This window comes from Drosophila eugracilis, unplaced genomic scaffold (assembly GCF_018153835.1).
Source record: "Drosophila eugracilis isolate 14026-0451.02 unplaced genomic scaffold, ASM1815383v1 contig_764, whole genome shotgun sequence".
NCBI lineage: Eukaryota > Metazoa > Arthropoda > Insecta > Diptera > Drosophilidae > Drosophila > Drosophila eugracilis.
In genome coordinates this window covers 646,892-663,821 of record NW_024573661.1, presented here as the reverse complement: position 1 = coordinate 663,821, position 16,930 = coordinate 646,892, and the positions used below count along the sequence as shown (strand labels likewise).

General features: G+C 39.1%; 1 protein-coding gene across 1 annotated transcript; it reads left to right on the top strand.

Moving 5' to 3' along the window:
• The first annotated feature begins 66 nt into the window (after positions 1 to 66).
• Positions 67 to 16,854, top strand: LOC108107028. Its single transcript, XM_017214376.2, is given in 7 exon segments — positions 67 to 1,201; positions 11,602 to 11,732; positions 11,813 to 11,926; positions 12,811 to 12,975; positions 13,036 to 13,190; positions 13,253 to 14,089; positions 14,091 to 16,854. Coding segments are annotated over 7 exon segments (2,913 nt in total). The 5' UTR covers positions 67 to 998; the 3' UTR covers positions 15,399 to 16,854.
• The last annotated feature ends 76 nt before the right edge of the window (positions 16,855 to 16,930 follow it).

Here is a 16,930-nt window from a genome sequence, read left to right as displayed (position 1 = left end):
GAAATCGATAGTCTCAACTAGTCAATCAATTTTGTCCCATGTCTAGGACAGTCGGTTTTGGTTTTTGTTGTTGCGTTTTGTTTTTGCTTGCGTGCGGTTGATCCGCGGATAGTTTTCCCAGAAAACTCGCAGAAAAAATGCCAACTGAGGCGAGATAAAAGGAAAACTGCCCACCGCCAAGTGCCGAAAGTGTTAACGAAGCGATAGAAAGGCCTAGGAAAAAACGACAAGCGACAACAATTAGCAAGCGAATAAATATCGTTGAATACCCCGAACCAATAATAATAACAACAACAACATCTGCTGCTGCTGCAACCACAACAAAAATTTAACTCAATTAAAAGAAAAGGCAACATGGGAAAATGCAATTGAAATGCAAAGAACATTTATGAAGTGCTCTGATGTGTTTGCGTGGAAATGGAGCGATTTGTGATTGCACCGTTTTGCTTCTTGTCTAGTGTTTTCCGCTGCCAGAAAAGTGTGCGCAGGAAAATCGCTGACAATTTGTGAGAAAGGGGAAGAGAAAATTCGGAGAAAATTCAATACAAGAAAACAAAAAAAAAAAAAAAAACGTACAAAAACGCGGAAAACAAAAACACAAGAAAAATAAAAGAGAGCGAGAGAGTGAAAGAAAATAAATATCGTTTGTGTGGGTGTGCGTTAGTGTGTGCGTGTGCAAAAGGAGAAGATCAAAGCGAAACGACAGAAAAACCAAAACAACACACTCAGCTGACTTCCTCTCTTACCTTCCTGCATACACTGTCCAAAAAAAAAAAAAAGCGTTAAATGCGAAAATCAGCAACTGCAATAGCAACGACTACTTCCAATCGCCGGCTTTTAAACTAGTCAACAAAATCTTCAAATTCAAATCAATTCAAAAAATACACACATATCCAAAAATCGAAAGAATAGCCATAATTACTACAACTGTAATCAAGAAAGTTATATACTAAACTTAGTAATCGAGTAACCGGATATATTAACATAAATAAATCACAATGGATTGGATCATCAACGATGAGATGGGCCTCACGGTGGGTCATGTGGTGGGTTGGGCCGCCGCCTCTGCCATGGTGATCGGCGGCGTTATCCCCTACGTTCCGCAGTACATCGAGATCAAGAAGACGCAGGACGCGGAGGGTTTCTCCCTATACGTATGCCTAGCCCTGCTGGTCGCAAATTCGCTGAGAATACTTTTCTGGTAAGTGGATGGAAAATTATTTATAATATTGCTGTATTTACATTTTCCTAGGATTAGAATTTAGTAATCCAATTTCTAAAATACAGAAAAACTAGTAAAATACCTGATCCTAACTTTTAAACTCAAAAATCAAGAGGAATTTATTTGTAAATTTTTAATTTAAAGACATCAAATGTCTAAATTCATTTCTAATGATTTCCAACTGATGATGATTTGCATTTCGGGCCAAAATAATACAGTTTATGAGCTATAAATCAATCATGAAAGAAAAGACGCGTTCTTAGTGTAAATGCTTATTTCCCTTTGACTGTACAGCATCCAAAAATCGAATGAAAATAAACACCTGCGAGGTTTTCTAGAATTTCGTATATTGGGAAACATTTTTCAAAGCCTCTGTCAAATCTATTTTACCCTAGAATTGTTGAAAAATCCAATACCTGATGTGCTAGTGAAGTTTTAAGTTTGAAAATATATATGCAGCTAAGATTTATATTAAAATCTGTAAAATTCCGAATGCTGTTCTACCGTTTGATAACCACAAACTCTCTAAGTAAACGCCCTCCCATTGTTATCTTGTCTATGATAGGGTGACTAATCCAGCCAAATACCTAGTATCTCGGCTTATCTAGGGGTAATTCAAAGTGCTTATCGTCCGGAATTCGCTCGCGGTCCGTCGCGACGTTTACGGTCTCCACCTCTTGAGACCCCCTATCTGTGTATAGCTTTGTCATGATTTCTGGCCGATTTTGCAGACCATAGAATTCCGAAAATTTGTCCAAGGACTATCGAACTGGTTTTATCTTTATTACGCTGCGATATGGTTTTTGGCACAATGTCATCGATAATCGCTATTTTCGCTGGGGTTTTATGACAATTATTGGTAGATTTATCAGCTTTCATGCTGATTGTTGGGAATGATTTCGAACAACTTGATGTTGAGTGAGAGGATTGATAAGAGCATTACCCTTAAGACTAATTTCATAACATAAATGTGTACTTTTTTTTCATCATAACAAGTGATATACATGTATCAGAACTCTGAATTGATCTCCCGCTTCAGCAAGGGATTCGTCTACCTCCCACAATAAGATTCATCGCTTTGGGACAGGGAGAGGTATAAATCAAAATGAATTTTTAATTCAATTTGAATGAGTGTGCAAAATAGCTTTCAAAATGTGACAAAGCAATTTAAACCAGAGAAAACTGACTTGTGACAATCAAAACCAAAAAAATTGTAATTGAATTAACTAAAAGTTATTGTTTTTTTGGGAATAAACTTTGATATTTTTTCAACAGAATTCAGTTTCTTATATTGTGGCTAGGCAATATCAGGGTCAACTACTTTTGCCCAGCTGGTTTCTGTGTATGATTTCAGCTTGTTTGTGTTTGCCCCGTTTAAAGCCGTTTTTTTGAAGAGCCCGAGCTTCCTATAAATAAATTATTAACAAGGCGAGTGGAGCAACTGGTGGCCCTCATCGACGCCGTCGAATTGTCTGGCCTGGGTGGCAATCAATAAATTAATTATTTAGCTAAAAAACTGTTGCCGGCGAGCAAAGCGAATCAGCTGTGCAGCGAACGAGGCTTGCTTTGCCCGGAATAATCCCAATAAAATATACTTTGTATATAGATGTTCTTGGTGGGTGTAGGTGTTCTGGCCTGACACGCGATGAGTTTTCAATGGGTTTTATGAATAAAAAACCAACTTGGAGGTTGAGTAATGCATTGGGAAACCTTTTTTTTTTCTTTCCTGAGACTAGAACAATGATAGGAAGTAGTTTTTAATTTTTGCCTGACTTTTGGCAGTGCATTCGGTAATTAGTGTTTTTCCTTTCGCTTTTCCCCCGAGACATATAATTGTTATTATTCTGACTAATCGGTGCGATATGGATGTACCGCCACATCACATTCCACATATAGTTAAATGCAGCTGGCAATTTGTGAAAATGCACGAAACTCTTAAACTATTTTACGTTCTTTTCGTGCTTTCGCAATGAATTGCCGGCAATTACAATTATTTATTTAATGTGCCAGAAATATAAATTACTGATAAGTATATGTGGGATTCCTCCCAGGGGAAAACTTTCCACAACACATATAGTGATTGGAACAAAGAAAATGATATATCTGAAGTCATTGTTGGAAATAATAATCGACTTTGTGGCAGCCTTTGTGGTTGATTGTAAAATAAACATATTTAACAAAGAATTAATCGTATGATTAACGCTCAGAAGGAGATATGAATAAAAGTGAACTGAAAGTTCTACCCATCGGGTAAATACAGAAATCCAAAACTTAGGTTTTTTGTATGAGATCATGTCTTGAAATTATAGCTTATTAATCAGTTTTTTTTGATACGAATAGGGTTTACTCTTGAGATAAGAAGGTTGGAATTTTCCCAAGGACCTACGAAAGGTTAATATAGGAAGTAAACGACTTTAAGATTGATATGTTGATATCGTAACTATGTTTTGTTTAATCAATGCCAAACTATAAACACACAGGTATATAAACATTCAATTTGATAAATTTAAATATTATATATTAAAAGTTTCTCAAGCACAAAAGCGATCTGATATTGATTCATTCGACTTTCGGTATAGTTTAGACCAAATGTAGGCGTCATATCTAGTTTCTAACCAATGAATCAGACTTACTATTAGCTTGAAAGCACTGCTTATATATAGTAGAATGTCTATACATATATAAACCGATATATTAACCCAACAAGAGTTGATTTAATTGGCAGAGTCAACAAAGCGGAGTCAAATTTCGCAAAAAGGTTTCCTCGCATAAAAAAAACGCTAAAGTTATGACTCAATAAGTTGGTCAGGTCAGTGGGGCGTGACTATACAAGTCTGAATTATAATTTACACTTTCATTACGGGCATATAACAATAGATGTATATATATACAGTATATATAACTGTAGCTCAGCTAAGGCTCAAGCACAGTCATTTCTATATTTGCAATTTTCATGCCAACATTTGCTCAAATATTTACACAATTTGTCAGCTCGCTTGGAGTACACGACGTGTTCGCCCTTAACAAATTAACAAAAATTAAGGCAACGCTCGAGACTGTAATTAAAATGCTATATAGTTTAGCTGTAAATTTGAATATTCACTTAAAGAATTTAGTTTTCAAATTTGTTAAAATGTTGCAAAACTTGCGGCAGGACAAATGGCTTTACAAATTGTTGCCAACAATTTGTATTATAAAACTCGATCTAAGGGGGGAAAGTGAAGGGTTAAGAGTGGGAACTTTTGGGGGTTCGTTGAACTTATTCCAGCAATTATATGAGAATCAAGTTTCGGGTTAAAATACTTCAAAAGTTCAGCAATTAAGAAGGAAACGTAATAACCTGCAAAGTTGCTGACTAATTGAGTTCTTAAGTTTTCGCGTTACTCAGATATTATGAAGGAAAATTATTGTTAAAATTTAAAAGTTAAAGCAAAATTTTCATTATATTTTATAGTTTAAAAACATTTACAGAAGTATATTGTTCAGCGAATCAGACAAGACTTCCCCTATTGATAAGCCATTTGATCATAGATTCTTTATAGGGCCTGCTGACACTTTCCCAACAATCTAGTTACTAGAAGAGTACACCATGCCCAGTAAATGTTTATGGTGTTTGTGTTACTTGAAGCTCTTTAAAGAAAGAGCCCACTCTTATCAGCGTTGTACAAAGATAAGGCGGGTCCCGCCATCAGGCGATGATTGTGTCTACTTCAACCAATTAATTTATTTACGTAAACACTTATCAAAGAGTCTTAGTCGCTCCCTAATACGTAACCTAATGCCATGCCTTAGAGATAAGGCCATAAAATAGATACGATTGTGTTTATCTACAATTATTTGCTAATTTATAATTTGCTTATCAATAAAATGGTTAAAAAACAAAGGCAACGAAATGAAGACATTCTAAAATCTAATCAAACACTTTTAATTATTTATTAAGCAGGCCCAACTTTCATTCACATTTATTTATACCAGCTTTGGCCCACTTTCCATGTTTATTTATTATTAATAAGAGTACATACGATGCCCACTGAATGGGAGGAAAAATTAAAAAAAAATTTTCCAAAGGCGAAAAACTTGGCGTTTTCACGCCGAAGGTCAAGGTTTGTGGGTGGAAAGTTTGGGGTTTTGTGGTGGAAGGACAATACAAATTAACTTTTGGTAGGTTTTCCTTTTCGGAGGGTGGTAGGATTTTCTACATATTTGCTGACCAACAAACCTCGCTTATGGCCCATAAATGTTTACGGTTTTTGGTCTGTCGTCGTTGCCGCTTGTTTTCGCATCGCATGCAAATTAGTTTTTTGTTTTGTGTTTTTGAATTTGTGAACCGGTTACGGTTGATAATGATGTTGCCCGAGCTGGGCTCTCGTTTTTATCAACAATATAATACGTATTTTATATCTTTTATTTTTTATAAAAACGACAAAGCACTTGTCACTTCGGTTGGCAACTTGATCGTATTTATAGCAACCGCTAAAGATTTATAATTTCGATGGGGAAGTCGTCTCGGCACGAGTTCGCCTGTCAACTTTTAAGAGCACTTGAAATTCAAGTTGAATTTCGTGTAAACTTGTTGGGGAGCAACAAAGCTTACGCAATCTTTTGCTGAAAGGGGTTTTTAGCTTCAAACTAAATATGGTTTTTAGGGAAATACTAAACTTTGCAACCTACTGGAACGGCTAGTTCAGAAAAACAACGAAATCATCGATACTTTGGAGAGATTGATGATTTACTAGCTTATCTTAGTATATTTTTATAGTGCTTGAAGAAATACTAGGCTTTACAAGCGTCTAGTTCAGAAAAACAATCGATGTTTTCGATAAAACAATCAAAATATTCGATACTTTTGAAAGGCTCATTAATGTGTTATCAGCTTATCATTAATATTTTTTATAATAATAATAAAAAAAAAGGTTAAAAACCACTGAAAACACCCTAGAGAATAACTTATATTCCCTCTTTAGTACAGTTTATATTAAATATTATCTTTCTGTTATACAAACGAGGCGAATATAATTTGCCTTGGAATTAGCAAATCCGTTTATTGGCTTGCATAAACACTCAGTTTTAAGCAGTAACTAAGCAGAGATAATTTCTTTGTAGGGCTTTTTTGTTTTGTAAAAAAACCCTCAACTGGCATATAGCAGTATACCACTTTAGCAATTAATCGTTCTAATTGTGAGCTCAGCCCTTCTCCCGAAACTAGCTACTTAATTGTGGCAATTATCAGTTTGGATGGCCTCTCCCATTCGAATGAATGAACCCAGGGGTTATCTCTGGCATTACATTTCATAGTTTTAGAGGCTTGATGGCCGTAGAGAGGCCTCTTCCCTCCATCTTCAATCGATTGGCATTATCTCAATCGGTTAGGTTCCATTTCAGGCGAAAGTTTTGCAGGGGCAAAGCTCTGATAACCTGGGTGCGGTTGGAGTCAAAGGTCAAGCAACGCGGTCTTATCTTGAAATTAAATGTATTTGTGGTTGAAGATTTTTACGAAATTAAAAAGAGAGCTGCCCCAAAAGCCGTCCACGACACATTTCGTGCTGTGGGACAATCCCTAAATGCTTGCGTCACAGGTGCTGAAAGGACGGACAATTAAAAGACACTCCACAACGTTAATCTTTTGCCTTTGTTGTGCTTTATGGCCGGAGACGTTGCCCTAATTGAATTTTAATGCCAAGCCAAAGTCAGGTGCCGTTCCTGAAGGTTCTTACTTGGCATTTTGCAATGAATCTCAGCTCTTACAAGACTCAAAACATGCTGGCGTTGGCGTAAAATTTCAGAGAGGAAGCACAACTAATCGAAAAGTCTAAACAGTGCCGTCAATGTTTACGGCTTTGGCCAGCTGAATGAACAATCATGCGGCTTCTTTGCATGCGAGAAATGTGCGACGTTGGCTGACGCAAATGTTTGCTCAAAGTCGACGCCCAGAGATTTAAATTTCTCAATTAGAATAGATTTCTGCCAGCCAGAAACGGAGATTATCTGCGTGGGGCTGACAAACTTAAGGAATATTCAATTTCATCGCAGCAACATTGCTTTAATGTTTAATGGTCCCAGAAAGCTAAGTTCATTGATTTTGTTGGCATGGGCGGCTGGCTAAATAAGAGGCTTTTATAACTTTTGGCCAGTTTCGTGTGGCCGCTCATCGGCTTTTAAGCTCCATTGAGAATTTGCTGACTTATGTGCATATTAAATAAGGTTGTTTGGAGGAAAGTTGTAAATTTCTTTATAATAAAGAATATTTGTTAACAGTCATTTATATAACAGTAATAACAAAGTATTATTATTGTAATACGTAAAGTTTTAAACAAATACTTTATATTATAACAGTTTGTATAACAGTCGTATTTATTTTTGTATTATAAGCCAAAGCTTTTTGTTTTAATGCTTGTTTTCAAAAACAAGAACATTTGTATATTATAACAGTTTGTATAACAGTCGTAAAGAGTATAACAGTTTGTATAACAGTCAATTTTAGCTTTTAATGATCGAAATTTTTACATTTAGTAAACAGATAACAAAACTTGATATTCAAATGTGTATTTTATGGAATTCTGTCTCCTAGAAAAAGGCTTAGAAATCCAAACAGTAATCAACACAAGTTATTCACAACACCTGAGACTATCCCAATAATCCCCCAGCCAACCGAAACTTGCATACAAAAGTTTTCAACCGCATATCGATTATTTTTCACGCATAAGTTGGCTCTGCACTGCGCTCGATCCACAAGCTCTACCCCATTTAATCCCATGCTCAGTTAAAAAAACGCTACAGAAAAGTTTTAAACAGCATTATCACGCTTGGTTTGACTTCGAGAAGCAGATGTGGCCCCCAAAACGTCATTGACACATTTCGTTGAGCCTTTAAGGCGCATGACTTTCAATTTTTTCATTCGATAAGCGGAATGACTACTGCATTGCCGGATATAAGAAAGTGTGGTAGGTCAGTGAAAGAAATGATATGCAAATCGGCAAGTAACTGAGTTAGCTCAAAAGTTGAACTTTCCATCTGAAGGGGAATAAATATTTCGATATTACATATCTGCCAGTGAACTGGCTACAATTTTCATGCTCATATGCAAATCAGCGAATTGTTTTTCTCCACTTGGTTTCCATTTGTTTTCCTTTTTCGATTGCGGCCTCGCCTGGTGGCTTTTATCCATGACTTTGTTTGCCATCTGGGCTCCAGACTCTATTTCCGCCAGCGCTTCTGGCTGTGGCTTTTCTGGGGGCGTAAATAGAAGTGTTTCCCCGGCTAAACTCTCACATACACACTCATAGATAGCTGGCATCTATTGTTTGTGTTTCGGTTTTGGGGTTTTATGGGCTTATCGCCATGTGGGTGTTCTCGGCTCGCATTAATTTTCATTGAGCAAATCAAATGATATAATAAAATATTTATTGTTCAATTTTCATGGTGATTTTCTCGGGATACAACAGTTTCAGATGCCATCTTTGGTGCTCGTATAACAGTTTTCATGTTCTTTGCTTTATTTTAGGTTTTTACCGCACATTTTTTTGTTTGGAAGTTAAATTGAGCCTCATTCGGATGTCAATACTTTTATATATCTATATTAAAATATCCAAATTTTTAGGTAATTTAAAACAATCTCGAGTAGAACACTTATTATTCAGTCCATTGTAGGTTTGTTCTTTAGTTCATCGTCACTTTATCCTTTATCCCCGACAAGGTCATTCCGAGCAGCTTAGCTCGGCGCACAACAAAAATCCATCTAGGTTTTAGATCGACCCAGTTATGGGCATTCATCATCATCAGTGGCGGGCAATCCATTCCATCCATTCATTCATTCACTGAACTGAATGGGTTGTGGGAAAAATTATGCTTTGGTTGTAGGTTCCGTTTGTCCCTCGGCTCATCAGGCGTCAACTTGTGTGTTTACACGAGTCTCGGTCTCAGTTTCGAGGCAGGCAGTCCTCGAACATGGTCAACACTCTCTCTCAGAATGGGGTTCCGAAATAAGCGGAATGTACGGACTTGAGTGCTTTCGGTTCCGTTAGTTAGGAGCCCTTCAGCAGTGAGACAATGATGAGGACTTTTGTCCACGCCGAGTGTAGCCTACTTACAGGCTTCCCCTTCCATGCCAACGTTAAGCCAAATGAAATTTGTGTTAAGCGCAATGGTGCTAGCCTTGGCTTAAACGAAATCACATACAGTTGGGGTCGAAACTGTAAGGGGAGGTGTCATATATGTCTCTAGAGGCTTTAAATTACTTTGTTTTAGCATTTTAAAGCATACTTTTAGGCTAAATTTAAATTGGTTTTAAAACTTAACATTTTGTTGACAATGAAGCAATATTTCTTGCTTTTAATCAGTATGCATGGCTTTTAAATTCTTTAATTAAACTAAAATTTATTAATATTATTATTATTATGATAACCACTGTACTTCAGGCAGACAAAAACCACCGACCCACTCACACTTGAGTAAACAATTCTCTAAAGGCAACACGGAATTTTAATTATGTCTAGAACAGACACTAAAGGTTAGCACCGAACAAAGCCCTTCCTTCACACATATGTACGACAGCCTGCAAATTGCTTGGCTCCATTTTGGTGACTTAATTTGCCAGCCCCGCCGACAAATTCTATCAATAAAAGTTTCATCAAGCCTAAGTGACATTTTTGGGGCTCACCTATTTAGTGAAATTGCTGCGGCTATTCGAGCAAATTGCCAGTGAAAGTGAGCCCCCTGAACCTATGCAGGTGAAAAACGGGAAAAGTGGTTAGGTAGTTGGAAAATTTTTGTTTACATTTCGGGCTCTCGCAGGCACGCCGCCAAATGTGGCAGGGTCTATGTATGCACGACTGACTGTCTGTATGTTTGTAAGGCACGTATAGAATTTTATCGATTTTTTACGACATATTTTACACGTTGAAGCGTGCAAAATGTTAGGCCAGTGGGGGGGCGGGAGGTGCCAGGTGTTTTTGCCAATTTAAAAAGGTAAAGCCAAACGTTTGGACTGTTAGTTTTCTCCTTTCATGGCTACAAATTGGAATGTTTGCAGTGAAAATGTTAACATTGCTGAAAATTGCAGTTGTTATACAAACTCAGAAAGCATGCTTAGTCCTTATGACTCTCAAAAGCCAGCAAAATGAGTCGAAGCTAAAGTAGTTTATAAATGAGGTTTGTTAAGTTTAACAGAAGTTGAAGTGGCTTTCTGGGAACTCTAGTTGAGAGTTTAGTTTGGAAACTATTTTTAAGCTTGACGCTTCTTGAAAAGGCATTCCAATCTGATTCCAAGATCAAAGAGAACTCATAAGATGCTACTTCATGTTAAAGTTAACTCTTAAATGCAATAAAACCTATAAATTATGCCCTTAACCTTTAATCAACTGCCTGGAAATCTAATACTTTTACAATTCCGCTAACGAAAGTGAAATGAAAATGTGTTTTGCATGTCGTTTAAAGTCGATTTATGTGGTGATTCGCTTGAAGCCATGGAATGGCATTGACTTGGCCCAACTGGTAATTCGATTTCCCTGACATGCCAGAGCCAAATGCCAAAAGAGGTGGGTGCTACTGGGCCCCATTTTACTATCTGGTAATCGAAAGCAACGCGGAAATGTATGCTATCTGAAGTGATTTCGAACGACAGCTGTGGCTTTCAGTATAACCCAGTTGGACGCACAAATCGTCAGCAGCGAAATGCCAAACAAATTGTCGCATTTTTTTAATAACACTTGGGAATGAGTTTCTGTTGGACATTGAGGACTTTCATCCCAACAAATCCCCAGCAAATCTGTGGACTTGCCTTTTGGTTTGTTCGGCTTTTGTTTGGGGCCTTGCCAGCCGCTCAACACGTTCCCTTCATTGTTTGTTGTTTGTGCAGCTCTCGGGGACCCTTTTTGCACCCACTTGGCATCTGTCGGATTTATGACAGTGTCGCTTGACACAGTCCTGGGGATTTCCTCATCCCTTCATGTGGAAAATATCTACATTAGGGCCACATAATCGATTCGGTACCGAAGTGAATTATGCTGTTCGGCTGGGCGGCACATCAATCACTTGTTGGGCGCCTTCCAAGCACCTGTCAATTAGCTGTACTTAACGCTACATTATGCATCAAATTAGGAGCAGTTGTCAACTCAGAAGTGATAAATAAACATACCTTTTTAATGGGTTTTGGCTATAAAGAATTATTATTTACTTTCTACTATTAAGGTATTACTACTGTACCATTCAAATGCTTTCGGTTTCCTAATCAACCTCCTATTTATAAACTCCCCTCTAAATTCACTGAAATCCATCCAAGGACACATTTACATCTCGATAGTGCAACTCAATTAAAATGTCATTTTCTGTTGACCTTTCCGATTGACCTTTACCCGATTTTCTGTTCTGTTCTGATTTTTTAGGTTCTCCAGCCGCTATGAGCTTCCATTGCTGGTGCAGAGTGTCGTGATGAACGTGACCATGTTCCTGATGATCCATCTGTGCGTGAAGGTGAAGCGGGTTAACGCCAATAACCGCGAGCACGCCCTACGAGGTGAGTCCCATATCAGTTGTATATTATAAAACTGTCAACCGGCGGATAAACATGTCAACTGTAACCCCCCCTCTTTCCAGGCGATGAACTGCATTTGCCCAAAGTGATGACGGACACGGATACGGGCGCCTCTATTTCCACTGAAGCGGGAGGAAGCGTATTAAAGCGCGTTCGCTCCCGGCACTATCTCAATGGTGAGTCAACGGGGGAAAGAATGGTTTTGTGAGGTAGTTTAGATGCTTGTATTAAGAAGAGTAAACCAATATGCTCCATCACTACGAGGTATTGCAAACTTTTCAGCCAATTGACGGCAATTTCCTGTAGCCCAGTCTTCCAAAATAGATTGAAATAAAGTAGGAGAAGGAAAAACAGAAGTTAGAAGATTGCTATTCCATTACCAAAGCTCCACCTTCTGTTCTTTTTATCTTACTATATCTTTATGGAGCGACTCGCTCGTTTGCTGTCCGCATTTATTTCTTCTCCTTCATTACGTCTTATCAGTAAGCAGAAAAAAAGAGGCAAGAAACTGGGTTAGGAGGCGCAGCTTTCAGGGCGGCAAATTGATCAATGAACCAGCGAGCAGAACCAATGGACGCCCACACCGACGACTTGTGCTAATTATATTGGCACGCCTTGGGCTTCTTTCGATTTTGTACTGGTGTACAAGGCTTGTCGTAAATTGTGCAGCGCCTAAAAGTAGGCTAAGATAATGAAAATTGATTTCCAAATGGCTTGCCACATCTTCAGTCATTGCTCTGATATAGGGTCTAGTACGTTGGCAATTTATAGAACTGAAAATGGTTGGGTCATGACCTTTGGCTTCCTTATTGTGGCTAAATAACAGTTTGTTTAATGGCTGGATTTCATTGTAGGGCCCTTTTAGTAGAGCATAAAAGGTTGATATTTTGGAATAAATTTAATAGTTTTCTTGATACTTTTTAGATAGTTTATGAAGATAATGATTTGTATAACAGGTCGTATGCCAATGGCAGTGTTTGAGTGAGGGATATCTTTTCTTAAATCAACATTGCTTGACTGGAATTTAGTTCCTATAACTTATGCTGATTTCTCCTTTCAGATCTGGACTTTAAATACTTTTGGAGCTGGACAGACTTCCAATCGTATCTGGACTTCATGCTCGTCGTGTGGGCCGTTGGAGCCGCCATAACATATCTGATGCTGTCCGTGCATTGGTTCATGGAATCCATGGGCTTTGTGGCCGTCTTCACTGAGGCCATGTTGGGTGAGTCATCCATAATATCTAATGCTATTCATCTTTTAATAAATATCTTTTTCTTTATAGGGGCGCCACAATTTCTGCGCAACTTTAAGAATAAATCAACATATGGAATGAGCATACACATGGTGATCATGTGGACGCTTGGTGATATGTTTAAGACTGGTTATTTTATTGTTAGGAAAGCGCCATCGCAGTTCTGGATCTGTGGCACACTGCAGGTAAGTCTTCCCATCTCGGTTTCTTCCAAACAAATACTAAATAAATGCTTTCTACTTTTCAGGTCAGTTTGGACATTGCGATCCTGTCACAGGTATGGTTCTACCGTAAGAATTCCAAGCCGCGAGACCTGCGCCGCGGCGATTAGCAGTTTGCCCCCGAAGAACAGCCACAGCATAACCATCACCACGACTTACATACATCCCATTCCGAAGAGCATCAGCTCTCGTTGCCCGTAACAGTGAGCAGCAGCGGTGACGATCATCTGCTCACGGCTCGGGCGGATGACGAGCACTTCAAGGTGCTGGACTTTGGTCAGTGCCACGATAATCGTGCGTTTCAATATCACAATAATAACAAGATGTTGCCCAGACCAGGAGGCAGTGGCAAGAGTAAGGATGATAGCAGCATGGCAGCTGCATTGGAGGTCGTCATTGTCCATTCCCCGGCTTCCAAGGAGCAGAGACTGATTGGCGGTCAGGAGGCGAGCGTCTGCTGTCGCAGAAAGCGAAATAACGCCACCCAAACTAGATTGGAGGGCGCCGGCAGTTGCTGTTGTGTGATCACCACTCACCATCACCACTGCCACTGCAATCCCCACAGGCATCATCACCATCATCATCATTGCCACTACAGGAGCACAAAGAGGCGGGCTGTGCTGCACCAGAAGAGGAGTCACCACCATCATAATCCGCAGCATCTGCAAGTCAAACAGTCGAATCACAAACAAATGCTTCCATCAAACAACAACAAGTCTTCCTTGGACTCCAGCGAGGAGGCGATGCATCAACAGGCCATAGCCATAGAAATCGATGCGGCCACGATGAGCGAGGATGGTGACGAGAACAACAGCAGCACGGCCACCTCCAATTTCCCATATAAGGTGGCCAGCGAAGGCGTGAAAACCCATTATAATGGCTCCTCTACGTGAGCAACATCGTCATCACAGGAGGGGTTCGTTGAATTCCAATACCACCATTGAAACCGATGAACTGTCCCATGACGATGACGATGACGATGTGCGGATGGGATCTCACATACCCGAGGATGAAACTCAACTGACTCAGCCAGGCGTAACGAACAGTTCCAGTAGCTCCACGAAAAGGGGTAATCCTGCCTCCGCTCCAGCGCGAAATGAATGTGTACGGATCAAGAGAAAACGATTTATAGCTGAGGCTGGGCAGGATTATTGCAGCAGCTGTTCGAGTTCATGCTCCTGCAGCAGTTTGGATGAGGATCTGGAGGCCCACCATGAAATGACCGTTTCGGCGGAGTGTCACCAATGCATTTCGGGTACCCGTAGAGCCAGTTTCTGCTCTTGTCATAATTCCAGCTGCTGTTGTGGCTCCTGTTCTCAGGAGGATGAGGAAGAGGAGGAAGCGGATGACGAGGACGACGAAACTACGGGCCAAAGGGAAAGTTTTTGTACAGCAGCCGACCATACCATAACTCCATCGCAAGAGGGTGACGATATGCACAGTAGTACGTTGACGCCCCTCAGCACGCATCGTTCTTCCTTTATGGAGCAGGATCATGGAGATCACACCATGAGAAGTGATAACGGCGGAGGCAACCTCACCGATGCAGATGCCTCCTCCCTGAGCCAGTCCGCGGAATACTTTTCGCTGTCTTCCACCGCCGGAGGAGGCAACTCTTTTCCCATCAAAGAAGAGGATAAAAAGGATAAGCTGGAGAAGAAAGAGGCGAAGAATGTAAAGGAAAAGGAAGTGGAGCCACCGTCCTGCAAGCACTGGAATCGCAATCCCCATGGCAAACACAAACGCGGCTCTTCTCCCGTGGACAATTCCTTATGACGAAGTGTCTCGCTGGTCGCCTGGCCAGCAATCGATGTGAATGCCCTGCTGCAGCAGACCATAAGGAAGTCGGCTGTGCTGCAGGAGACGCCAGTGCGCAGGAAAACCACTGCCAAAAAGTGTCCAGGAATCGTGGGAAGTAATGACTCCTCAACAGCCACTCTAACGGCCAGTGTGGTGACAGTGGCCAAATATCCAGGACCTGGACTAGTCAGCACTGTTACCAGTTTGAATGGATGTGGAACCACCTATAGCTACACCACCACCACGGCTGCACCTTTGAATCCTTCAGCTCCGGGCAGCAAGCAGAGAAACACCAAGTACTCGCCCGTACCAAATTCCGAGACCTATCAGTGCGATCCACTGCAGCAGAGCTCGACGGAGATCATCTTATAACTCATACAAACATACCTCTACGCCTTTGCCCTTTGTACAGTGCGAAACCGTATAGGGGTCAAGGGTAAAGTTCATTAGTAGGAAGGGAACGTAACACCAAAACTCGTGGAGATCCTAGAAGTGGTTAGACGAAAAACCAAAATTCATAAAGCTGTTCAATTTGTTGTTATTCGGGGGTAACAAAAACCAAGAGGAAGAGAGAAAGTAGGAAAGGAGAAAAGCGCAGACATAGTTTATACAAATTAGAACATAAAACCAATGTACATTATTTTTTATGTGAGATGCATCAAAACGATTAGCTTAAAAAGGTAAACTAGTTTCTAATGTTTAGTTTCGGACTATGTGAATTTAAAGAAAAGGCTTTCAGCTGGGGAAGGGACCAAGCCAGAGTTGACAAAGCCAGTTAAGTTTTCCAAAATCCACGCAAAGACATATCCACTTTGTGCAAATTTCTAGCCAAGTTAACTTCCCTCAGCTCGGGCCTCGAACCTTGTTTAGATTTAAACTTTAATAAATCTTCATTGTTTTTTTCGTAACTTAGTCAAATTCATTTTAGTAGTCCTGTAATTTCGATTTGTAAAATACCAAAACAAAAACTACAAAATCAAACATTAATCTCGATATTATTCTTAAAAGAATTTTTAATTTTATAATTTTCTAGCAGAATTTATTAGCTAAGAATTGATACGAAAAAATAAACGAAACCCCAGCAAAATTATGATTTCCTTTTGTTTTTATTTTTTATTATTTTTACTTGATTTGCCTTATTATATAGCACAATTCCCGATCTTTAGCTATATTGTTCTAGAGTTACGCATAAAAACTACTAAACAGACAAACATCTTCCTTGCAATTTTGAGATTCCGTTGAAAACGTACACACAATTTAAATACGAAAATTCAATTTAATTATTAAGCCACGTAAATATGTATTCAAAGTGCTTGAAAATATTTAAGAAATATTTAAAAATTACAAATAACCGACGGCGAGGAGAATAACATTTGTTGATTAGTACGTAGCAGCTATTTTCGATTGTTTTCCTATTGTACGAATATGGTATATGGGTTATATAGTATCCTAACGATAACCGATCTGTTGCAAATGCGCAGTATTATGTTCTTTGTGAAACCATTATCCAACTGTAACGAATTACTTACCAAAAAAAAAAAAAAAAAAACAAATCGAGGCAAATACTCATAATCAATTACAACTGTTATAGGAACGGCATTTCGATTGTAGAATCTTTTTTCATAGCCGAAATGGTTAATATACTCATATTACTGGTATTTATATAAACATATTCTTAAGTCAAGAAAGGCCATCAAAAGCAATAAAACGCAATCGACAAGTGGACATTTAATAACAATAATCCCACTCGTTTGCCACAGAATTTACTTTATTGGTGTTCTAGACATTTCTCTTACAAAATAAACGTAAACTATGCGATCAAAATGGAGATGAAGGTTTTTAAGGGATTTCAAAGGGTTTTACCTGTTTAATTATTGATTTATCTTTATTTTTAGTTAAATATT